At 49.3% G+C, this 10,975-nt stretch overlaps 1 protein-coding gene across 1 annotated transcript; it reads left to right on the top strand.

The window, feature by feature from the left end:
• Positions 1 to 5,031: 5,031 nt before the first annotated feature.
• On the top strand, positions 5,032 to 8,913 carry Fzd2 (frizzled class receptor 2). The gene has a single exon (XM_051177928.1). The coding sequence runs from the start codon at positions 5,577 to 5,579 to the stop codon at positions 7,287 to 7,289; it is 1,713 nt and encodes a 570-aa protein (XP_051033885.1). The 5' UTR covers positions 5,032 to 5,576; the 3' UTR covers positions 7,290 to 8,913.
• Positions 8,914 to 10,975: the final 2,062 nt, after the last annotated feature.

Genomic DNA, 10,975 nt, shown 5'->3' with positions numbered 1-10,975 from the left:
CCCACTGGGCACTGGGCTTCAAAATTCATCTGCTTATACAACCCTCTGACAGCTGGTGAGGAGCTGGCCCGTGCTCAGCATTTGCTTTTTCCTTGATGTTCTGACCATGGCCGATGGTAGCTGGAGTATGTAGTCAGAGACCTGGAGGTGAGTCTCCTTCCTTCCTTCCTTCCTTCTTTCCTTCCTTCCTTCCCCCCTTCCTTCCTTCCTCTCTCCACATTTACACACCCCCTCATCTCAGTTCCCACTCTTACCATCTCTTGCCTGAGCTTTAAAATAAATAAAAGATCGGTACAGCTGTATATATTGGATTCAGTGTGATCCTTTGGTACATGAATATAATCTGCAATAATCAAAGGGTAACAGATATTTCCATTTCTTTAAACTGCTCATTTCTTTGTGTTGGGAACCTTTAAACTTGGTGTACACTTTCTATTTCTAGGAAAATCAACTTTTTCCCCCCTTAGAGAGTGCTGGAGAAGGAATCCAGTGTCTCCCATATAGTTGGTAAATACTCCAGCCTGGAATTACCTCCTGTTTTCCTTTTTCTTTTCTTTTCTTTTTGCTTTTTCTAGACAGGGTTATTCTTTGTAACAGCATTAGCTGTCCTGGAACTTGTTTTTTAGACCAGGCTGACCTCAAACTCACAGAGATTCGACTGCCTCTATCTTCTGAGGGTTGGGATTACAGGGATATGACACCACCACCCTTTAAAAAAAAAATTGTTTTATGTACCTTGAGCTGGAGACCGGCTTGAGCTATATGTCTGGATCCCTGTTGTATTCTTCAAAGCTGCCCAAACATAGGACCTAGCCACTCTCTGGACCTCCTGTCTACTTCCCCCTTAGATTGGGAATTCGTATCTCTACATCCAGGGCTCTGCAGGTCCTTATCCTCATTCACTCATTCCAACCACACCTCTCCAACTCTGCTTGACTCAGTTAGAAACCCTCCCCATGATGCCTTCACAGCACCAGGGTTCTTCCTACACAGTTCCAAGACATTCTAGTTAATGAGAGCCTGTCCCCAAACAAAAAGTCAAAAATGCTGAAGAATGCTTCAGTCAGTAAGAACACTTGCTGCTCTAAGAAAAGGACCAGGGTTCAGTTCCCAGCACCCACATGATAGCTTACCGTCAGCACCATACCCAGTGCCCTCTTCTGGCTCCCGAGGGCTCCAGGCATGCATGAATTACACTTACACAGGAAAAACACTCATACATATAAAGTACAAATCAATAAATCTTTAACAAAATAGCTTGGCAGGGTGGCACTCAGGAGGTAGAGGCAGACCCGGTCAACATAGGGAGTTCTAGGCCAGCCAGTGCTACAAACAAAAACCAATTAAAATAATAATCATGTACATTTGTGTGTGTACACACAAATTTAAAACAGGTAGGAATGTAGCTTAGTGCACTTGTCTAGATGTGCAAGATCCTGAATTCAGTCCCTGGCACCACAATTAAAAAAATATATATATATATGGGTTTTTAAATATATGTTATATATATGTTCAAGCAGTCCTGATTTTATCTTTTGTTTTTCAAAACAGGATCTCACTATTTGCTCTTGCTGGCTTCAAACTAAGGCTGGAGGAGACAGGTGCTCAGGCAGTCTGAGGAAGTAGTTGGGGGCAGCAGTCTGAGGAGCACTCAGTCTGAGGAGCAGTAGTCAGTCTGAGGATGCAGTCTGAAGAAAGGATCACCCCTTTGGTCTGAGCATTGGCAGAGTTTAAGAACTCTCTAGTGGCTAGCTGCTTTGCTTCTCTGTTCTTTTAGCTTTCACTGCCCCCCCCCATTGTGACTCTGGTTTTTAATTATTAATAACATCTAGAATTCATGCTACATTAATACCAACTAGAATACATGCTACATATTTAGAGTTCTGCTTCCTCCATCTCTCAGCAGCTGGGATTAAAGACACGTGCCAATGTGCCTAGCTCTCTTTTCAGATTTTTCAATTTTATGTGTATGGGTGTTTTGCCTGCATGTATGTCTATGTTCCCGTTGCATGCCCGGTATTTACTGAGGTCAGAAGAGGATGTCATGTCACATCCCTTGGTACTGGGCTTACAGAGGATTGTGAGCCAGAATGTGGGTTCTGGGAATTGAGATGGGTCCTTGGCAAGATTAAGTGTTTTAATCATTGAGCCATCTCTCCAGCACCTTAATTTTTTGTATTTATTATTTTGTTTTTGTTTTTCTTTCTTTCAAGGAAGTGTTTCTCTGTATAGCCTTGGCCATCCTGGAGTCCAGGACTAGCTCTGTAGACCAGGTTGGTCTCAAACTCAAGAGATCCACCTGCCTCTGCCTTCTGAGTGCTGGAATTAAGGGCATGCACCACCACCCCCCCGGCTCATTTTTAATTTTCAAAAATTTTATCTATTTATTTTGTATGTAGGGGCATGGTGTGGAAGTCTGAGCATAACTGTGGTACTCAGTTCTCTTCTCCCTCTCTGTGGGTCCCTAGGACTATCCCCAATCATCAGGCTTGGTAGCAAGTGTTTCACCAGTCCTACAGAACATTTTGACATCCTGGAGTTATTTGGTACATGGTTCACACTGTAAAATGTATCTGAAACCAACCTGGGTAACAAGAAAACATTTTCCTCTCAGATCCTGCAGGGATTATGTTGGTCTTGAAATCCTTAGAAGGCCCTGGGGGTGGGGTGGGGACACGGATGGACACGACACAGGACAAGACTCAATGACAGGGCTCCCAAGTTGTGTTCTTCAAGTCCTAGGCTTGAGCCTCAGAGAGGGGAAGAGGGAAAGAGGGAGGGAGGAAGATGGGAGTGGGAGGGGTAGAGGAAGTGGGGAGGGGAGGAAGAAGCAGGGAGAGAGGGACAAAGGGAGAGGGAAGAGAAATAATGCGCTAAAATAATGAAAAATTGACTGACTGCATGAAAAGGGTCCCTTATTTCCACTTCCCACTCCATCCTTCTGTCTTGGAGTGCTCCAAGGGGTAACCCTGAACTGGAAATGGATTTGTACTGGGAGGAAATTGAAGGCAGCACTTACAATGGAGATTTGCTCTTGATTTATATTAGACAGTAAGCTTCATGAATATTTATGTATTTATTTTATGTGTACAGGTATTTTGCCTCTGTGTGTGTGTGTGTGTGTGTGTGTGAGAGAGAGAGAGATTCATGTAGTACCCAGGTAGGCCAGAAGAGGGCGTCTGGTGCCCTGGAACTGGAGTTACAAAGGGGTGTGAGATACTAAGTGGGTTCTGGGACTTCAACCAGGTCCTCTGGCCAGTGTCCTTATCCATTGAGCCGATCTCCCCAGCCCCAGAACACTATCTTCTTTAAAAGAGGGGAAAGAGAAGCTATTCAAGACTCCAATAAGGATGCTGAGGGTGGTGGTACATGCTTTTAATTCCAGCACATTTAGAAGACAGGTCTCGGTGAGTTCGAGGCCATCCTGATCTACATAGAGAGTTTTAAGTCAGCCAGGATTATTCTGTGAGGCCCTGTCTTAAAAAACAAACAATCAAAAACACCAACAAGAATAATTTTCAGATTGTAAAGAACTTAAATATCTTTGTTTCTTTTCTTTCATTCTCATACTGTAGCTGAGCCAGCCTGGAACTCCTGGTAATTATCCTGCCTCAGCTTCGACTTCTGGTATCTCAGAGGTGTGAGCTGCTGAAAATTTACAATCATTCATCGTGTGTGTGTGTGTGTGTGTGTGTGTGTGTGTGTGTGTGTGTGTAGACCTCTTTTTAACCCTGTGAAGCTAAGTTCATCATCATCTCCTTTAAATTTGCTGTTTTCGGAGCAGGAAGCAGCTTCCCCAGCTAGGAGGATTTGGCCCACACTCAGGCAAAAGCGGCTTTCCAAACTCAATCTCCTTTCTTCTCTTTTAAGTTCTCCTCCTCTTTCTCTCCAGAGAGACAACAGAAATAATTGATCCATCATCCAGTACCAGACACAGATTCCCATGCAAATCCTCCCCCCCCCCCCAATTTACAAGCCTAGCGTGTTGGGGGTTGGAGACGGGGAGCCTTTCTACTGGCCACCCCACCCCTCAACCAGGTGAGAGACAGAGAGGATAAATTCTCCACAACTCCAGCCTCCTCCCTCACCACACACACCATCTTTCGGGTGTGGAATCACTTAAAGTTTGGGTAAAACTCCCTTTTCTCCCAGGAGATCCAATCTGGAAGCTTTTAGGCGGAGCAGGGATGGGGAGGGAGAAGGCAAATTCCCCAAAACATTCGTCAGACCTAAGAGAGTGGTTTCTTCACTCAAAACTGCCCATCACCCTCGCCATTAACTTTCCATTAAGATCTCCTCCTTATGGCAACTAAACTTTACTTTGCATAATTAAGATTTTCCTCGGAAGGGGGGCGGAATGAAACCTCAGCTCCCGGCCTTTCTCCTTCACCTCACCCCCCACCCCTGCCCCAGCCCTGCAGCCTGGCCTCTGAGTTCCTGAATTTTCTCACTTTGAGGTGCCACCGAACACAAAGAACCATAATGGGCTCCTTTGTGCTCGCTATGGGGCAATTACACCCCGGAGTCCTGGCCCCTTTAAGAGCCCCTTAAAGAGACAGGCTTTCATTTTTCAGAGGGTTACTTAAGGGTGTGTGAAGGGGGAGGGGCGAGGCAAACTTCTTGGGATCCTAGTTTAGGGAGAAGTGATACTTTTACCTCGACTGTATGAGAAGGGGTTAAGAGAAGTCTTTTCAAACTGTTTGCTTACAAGCTTTTAAAACACACACACACACACACACACATTTTCTTCTTTTTTTTTAAACCACTAGATTTTATAAATGGTACTGGGAAAGGGGGGTGGCAGTTGAGGAGCCAGAGGACAGGAGCAAACATCTCGGGTATCTCAGAGCCTCTAGGCTTCAGGACCATAGACCAGGCTTGAGTCGCCTGGTTCGGACGTCACCCTGGGAGAATGTGTCTTGGGACCTCGCCTCGGCGACTCCGAAGAAGTCGCGGATCGAGCAAACAGCCCCTAATGTAATAATAGCTTGTCTCTTTAAAAAAGCAAAAGGAGGGGGGGTAGAGTTTTCTTGGCATCTGGTTTCTGATCTCATTATGTTGTGGTCGACCAATCCAGCCCTCGGGGCTGGTCCTCGAGTTTAAATCTGATTGGCCAAGAGCACATTTTGGGACGGAGCAAAGCTCGACGGGGCGGTTTCAAGGATCCCTTTGAAGGGGGGGCTGAGGAGAGGGCGGGGCCGCCAGTGGGGGCCCCCTTGAAACCGACTAATTGGGATCGGAGAGGCCGAGGTGAGGGCTGAAGGAAGCACAAAGGAGTCGCTGGGTAGAGGAGGGTGGGGAGAAGGGAAGCCCAGAGGCTAGAGGAGGAAGAAGAGGAGCGAGGGCAGCGGTGCACGGTGTCTCCGACCACTCAGTCCGACCGCGGCGAGCCAGCAGGCGGGTGCGCCGCCCCCAACCCCGCCCGGCCTCCCCAACTCTGCGGCCGCGAGCAAAGTTTGCAAAGAGACGCGGGAGGCGGCCGGGCAGCTAGGCGGCAGCGGGCAAGGCGCGCGGTCTCGGGGTTGGGGGCGGGGGCTGGGGGGCGCCCAGGAGCCGAGTGGGGGGCGGCGGCCAGCATGCGGGCCCGCAGCGCCCTGCCCCGCAGCGCCCTGCCCCGCTTGCTGCTGCCACTGCTGCTGCTGCCGGCCGCCGGTCCGGCCCAGTTTCACGGGGAGAAGGGCATCTCCATTCCGGACCACGGCTTCTGCCAGCCCATCTCCATCCCGCTGTGCACGGACATCGCCTACAACCAAACCATCATGCCCAACCTTCTTGGCCACACGAACCAGGAGGACGCGGGCCTGGAGGTGCACCAGTTCTACCCGCTGGTGAAGGTGCAGTGCTCGCCCGAGCTGCGTTTCTTCCTGTGCTCCATGTACGCTCCGGTGTGCACGGTGCTGGAGCAGGCCATCCCACCGTGCCGCTCCATCTGCGAGCGCGCGCGCCAAGGCTGCGAGGCGCTCATGAACAAGTTTGGCTTCCAGTGGCCCGAGCGCCTCCGCTGCGAGCATTTCCCGCGTCACGGCGCGGAACAGATCTGCGTGGGCCAGAACCACTCCGAAGACGGAGCTCCTGCGCTGCTCACCACCGCGCCGCCCTCAGGGCTGCAGCCCGGCGCCGGTGGCACCCCGGGCGGCCCTGGCGGCGGCGGTTCGCCCCCGCGCTATGCTACCCTGGAGCACCCTTTCCACTGTCCCCGCGTCCTTAAGGTGCCGTCCTATCTCAGCTATAAGTTTCTGGGTGAACGCGATTGTGCAGCGCCCTGCGAGCCCGCACGGCCGGACGGCTCCATGTTCTTCTCGCAGGAGGAGACGCGTTTTGCCCGTCTCTGGATCCTCACCTGGTCGGTGCTGTGCTGTGCCTCCACGTTCTTCACGGTCACCACCTACTTAGTGGACATGCAGCGCTTTCGGTACCCAGAGCGGCCCATCATCTTTCTCTCGGGCTGCTACACCATGGTGTCTGTGGCCTACATCGCGGGCTTCGTGCTCCAGGAGCGCGTGGTGTGCAACGAGCGCTTCTCTGAGGACGGTTACCGCACGGTGGTGCAGGGCACCAAGAAAGAGGGGTGCACCATACTCTTCATGATGCTGTACTTCTTCAGCATGGCCAGCTCCATCTGGTGGGTGATTCTGTCCCTCACCTGGTTCCTGGCAGCCGGTATGAAGTGGGGCCACGAGGCCATCGAAGCCAATTCGCAATACTTCCACCTGGCCGCCTGGGCCGTGCCGGCCGTCAAAACCATCACCATCCTGGCCATGGGCCAGATCGACGGCGACCTGCTGAGCGGCGTGTGCTTCGTGGGCCTCAACAGCCTGGACCCGCTGCGGGGCTTCGTGCTGGCGCCGCTCTTCGTGTACCTGTTCATCGGCACATCCTTCCTGCTGGCCGGCTTCGTGTCACTCTTCCGCATCCGCACCATCATGAAGCACGATGGCACCAAGACGGAGAAGCTGGAGAGGCTCATGGTGCGCATCGGCGTCTTCTCGGTGCTCTATACAGTACCGGCCACTATCGTCATCGCCTGCTACTTCTACGAGCAGGCCTTCCGCGAGCACTGGGAGCGCTCGTGGGTAAGCCAGCACTGCAAAAGCCTGGCCATCCCGTGCCCGGCCCACTACACGCCGCGCATGTCGCCCGACTTCACAGTCTACATGATCAAATACCTCATGACGCTCATCGTGGGCATCACGTCGGGCTTCTGGATCTGGTCTGGCAAGACGCTGCACTCATGGAGGAAGTTCTACACGCGTCTCACCAACAGCCGGCATGGCGAGACCACCGTGTGAAGCGGCCTCGCCTGATGGGCACCCCCTCCCCAGGGCCGCACCGCACGGTGCCCTCCTTCACTGGGGAAGGGCTGCGCCCTATGGACTCCTATTTTATTTTTTTAAAATAAAGAACAGTAAGAAACCATTTTATTTTAGGTCGCTTTTTAAAAAGAACTCTGTCCAACACCCCCTCCCAGGTTTGTAATTAAAACTGTAAATAGTCTTTGTAAATTTAATTATATATTTTCTATTTAAAAGGAAAAAGAAAAAAAAAAAAAAAAAAAAAAAAAAAGCCCAGAGAGGGCGCCAGGGCTGAAGAATGGGGTGGGGGAGGAGGTCTCGCCTTTTCTGAGTGCCCTTTTAAAAGCCGCCCTATGCTCTGGTTCGAATTTTTTGGTGATTTGGCAGGGCTGGGCCTGCTGGGAGAGGCACCTAGCTTGCCCGCTGTTTTTGTTGGCTTCGGGGAGTTGGGAGTTAGTTCCACTCAACTTCTATAAAAGCCGAATTTGCGAGCCTCCTCGCCGACGCGGGGCCTGTGGAAGCTGTTGGATATTTTTTAACAAGACTTGGATTCGTTTTGTTATATTTTATTTTCCCTTTCTCCCCACCCCCACCCCCTTTCACTCTCCTCGTTTGTTCCTGTCTCCCTCACTCGAAATCTGGAACCGTCCCAATCCAGATGCAGACGTGGAAAAACATACCGCTTTTAGGGAGAGGGTGGAGATGTGAGGAGGAATGGCCTCCAGCCCCCTAGCCCACTCCCTCGCGGGCACCCAGACAGATCCATCTGTGGCTTCAGCTCCGGCCCACGCGCAGAGAATGGGAAACAAAACGCTTTGGGAAGTGTGTTTTGACACCCCCCGACCAGTACACACACCATTTTAAGAACTCTCCCCGAATTTTAGGGATACCTCTAGTCTCTGAAATGCGTTACTTGCAGACCCTGGACGCTCTTCCTCTAACATTCTCTTCTCTCCCGGTGGTAGTCTGCTTCCCGCAGTGATATCCCGGTTAGCAAATTTTAGGGTTGGGTTGTGTGTTAACGTATGGGTTTTTTTTTTTTTTTTTTTGTTTGTTTGTTTGGTTGGTTGGTTGGTTTTTTTTGTTTTTTGTTTTTTGTTTTTTTTTCCAAAAGCAGTAAAAATGGTTGGGTCGGAGGGAGGGGAATGGATGGGCTGGTGGGAATTTTAGTTTTCTTTTTGACAAAAGACTGGCCTTTAAAAAAATAAATAAATAAAAAGTTGCCCAGGAAAACAACAAAAAAATACTGGGTTAAGTTTGCTTTTGAAGGCCTCTCTGGGCAGGCTCTTTGTGGCTGTGGGGGTGGGGTTGAGTGTTTACATGACATTCTATAAGATTGATAGAATGTTTCTAACATGTTTCTTCCCCCTGTACACAAATAAAAGTAAAGAGTTTTCTTAAATTAGCTGCCCGAGAGATGATATATAAAGTATCTTTGCCGGTATGAGTTTCTAAAGTTCATCAGCTCCTTCTACTGATTTGGAGTATTTTAGAATTTGAAGGCTAAAGAGCTGAAGATCAGTGTGCCAGAACTCTGCTGTCACCCTCTCTCCTGTTTCTTGATAATAGTGCAAATTAAAACCTAATAATCATCATAATAAAGTGCATTTAATTATCTTAACATCTAGCCCTTTAATTGTATTTAACAGGGTTGTAACTCCCCCCTTAACCAAACCACATCCCCTCCTTACTTCTCCCCTTCACCTATTTGGTTGGGGGTTGGGTAGAGCGGGCTCCTTGTTTGACTGAATAGTTAGAGGGGAATTGATTTCTTATCAACTTTTGTTGGCAGACTTGGGGACAAGGGAGAAGGTAAGTTGGAACCCTGACTTCCAAGTGTCTGTTAGTTTATGTTGGGGGAAGGGAAGTGGAAATGTTTGGTGGTAATTGAAGTCATATGTGAGGCTTTGTTTGCAATTGTATGAAGCCTGGGCATTTCAGTAGAGACCCCCTTCCCAAAAATACATATAATCTTCCTCCAAATTATTTGTACTAAGTCTTCAATATAAATTTGCCTTAACTCTAAAGTGGTGGTGTGGTGGGGGGGGGGTGGGAGAATCAGGATCGCCACCTCAGGGCTCCATTTCTTTCAAGTCTAGAAGAACCCTAATAAAGCCTGTAGGAAAGATTTAAAATTCTACACAATTATGAGTGCCTCTCCTAGCAATAAAGGTGAGACCCCAGGAATCAAGTGGGGTTTACCAGGGCCTGGGATGAAGTATAACAGGAAAAAGGGTCCTGGTTTCAGCTGAAGATTTGGGGAGAGCCTCCCCCACTCCTAAGATTGCCATGTCTTGGTTCTGTGTGCTTCTGTGATATCTGCCTTCTGCATCCTCACAGGAATGGCTCAAAGAGGTGAACTGGTGACAATTGCCTTTTCTTCCCAACTCCCTCCCCCTACCTCAAGGTCTCCTGCCAACATAGAGATACAGGGCCTGCAACAATAGACAAAGTGGCTTCGTGACAGGGGCCGGGGAGCAAAGATAAATTGGCTTCTTGGAGAGCCACAGATCCTAAAGATGCAGCCCCCTCCTAGGAGCTAAAGTGCCTGAGAGAAAGCTATGGGGGACCCTCCCTACACCCCACCCCACCCCACTTTAATGAGACATCTGAAACTGTAGGTTAGAAAAGGCCTTAAAGGGAACCTTGACAGCAATGGCCAACTCCCTGAGCTTGAGGCTGCACCCAGAACTGAGTCTTCACTGTTTGGGGAACCCAGATAAAACACATGGGCTCTGGGGTCCACTTTTGCCACTGTTAGGTCCTATATGCAGGAACCACTTTCCATCTTGTAAGTGGGTTGTTCCTGTTCTCTGGAAGGTGGCTTTTCATATTTAATGGAGGGTAGGATTGAAAAGGAAAACCTGGGCACTCCGGAGGCAGAAGCCGGTAGATCTTTGTGAGTTACAATACAGAGAAACCCTGTCTCAAAAAAAAAAAAAAAAAAAAAAAAAAAAAAAAAAAAGGGGGGGGGGAGGGAGGGCGGAAGGAAGGAAGGAAGGAAGGAAGGAAAATGAAAGCCTGGCAGGTCACAGGGCACAGGTGATGTCTGTTCTCTCAAGTCCTAGAGGGACATGGCAGCTCTGCTGTGGCTAGAGCTCTCCTTGAGATTCCCTCCATACTGGTCGGACTGTTGTCCCCACACTCAAATCCCAGCCTTACCTCAAAAACACTCCCATTGTTACAACTGTTAGTCTTTTAAGAGATTGTTAAAAAGCTAGACTCCAAGGCCACTTAGGTTTTTCCTGACAAATCCCTCTCTCCCAAAGATTGAAGCTTTGTGTTCTTTTTAGTGGACCTGTAGCTGCCAACTCCTGAATGTATAAAAGGGAGTGGTCACCGAGAGGTTTTTGAACTCTTGCTTTTTGCTTGGATTCTAGATCTACTGCCTGGGTGCTATGGGGCTCGCATGTGAGCTCATGGAGTCAATCTCCTGCCTCTTCAGTTGAATTGTCCTTTCTGCGGTCTTTGCTGCTCACCGGGTGAGGTCACCTAAAGTTAAACTTCTAATGGGAGAATGCACTGAGTGGACATATGAACAATTTCTAGGTCTTTGGGGGGCGGGAGAGACCAGCTCACATGAACACACACTTTTGCATTTTAAGTTTAGGAGGACTCCAGACCATTTGGCCAACTCCCCTGGCCCAGCTAGTTGTACTCATCTCTGCTGTGGGATAGAAATA

The sequence above is a fragment of the Phodopus roborovskii genome, unplaced genomic scaffold (genome assembly GCF_943737965.1).
Source record: "Phodopus roborovskii unplaced genomic scaffold, PHOROB, whole genome shotgun sequence".
In the NCBI taxonomy this organism is placed as follows: Eukaryota; Metazoa; Chordata; class Mammalia; order Rodentia; family Cricetidae; genus Phodopus; species Phodopus roborovskii.
This window is presented reverse-complemented; position numbering and strand designations above follow the sequence as displayed.

Coding starts and splice junctions, on each gene's coding strand:
- Fzd2 (XM_051177928.1), top strand. CDS start 5,577: ATGCGGGCCCGCAGCGCCCTGCCCCGCAGCGCCCTGCCCCGCTTGCTG.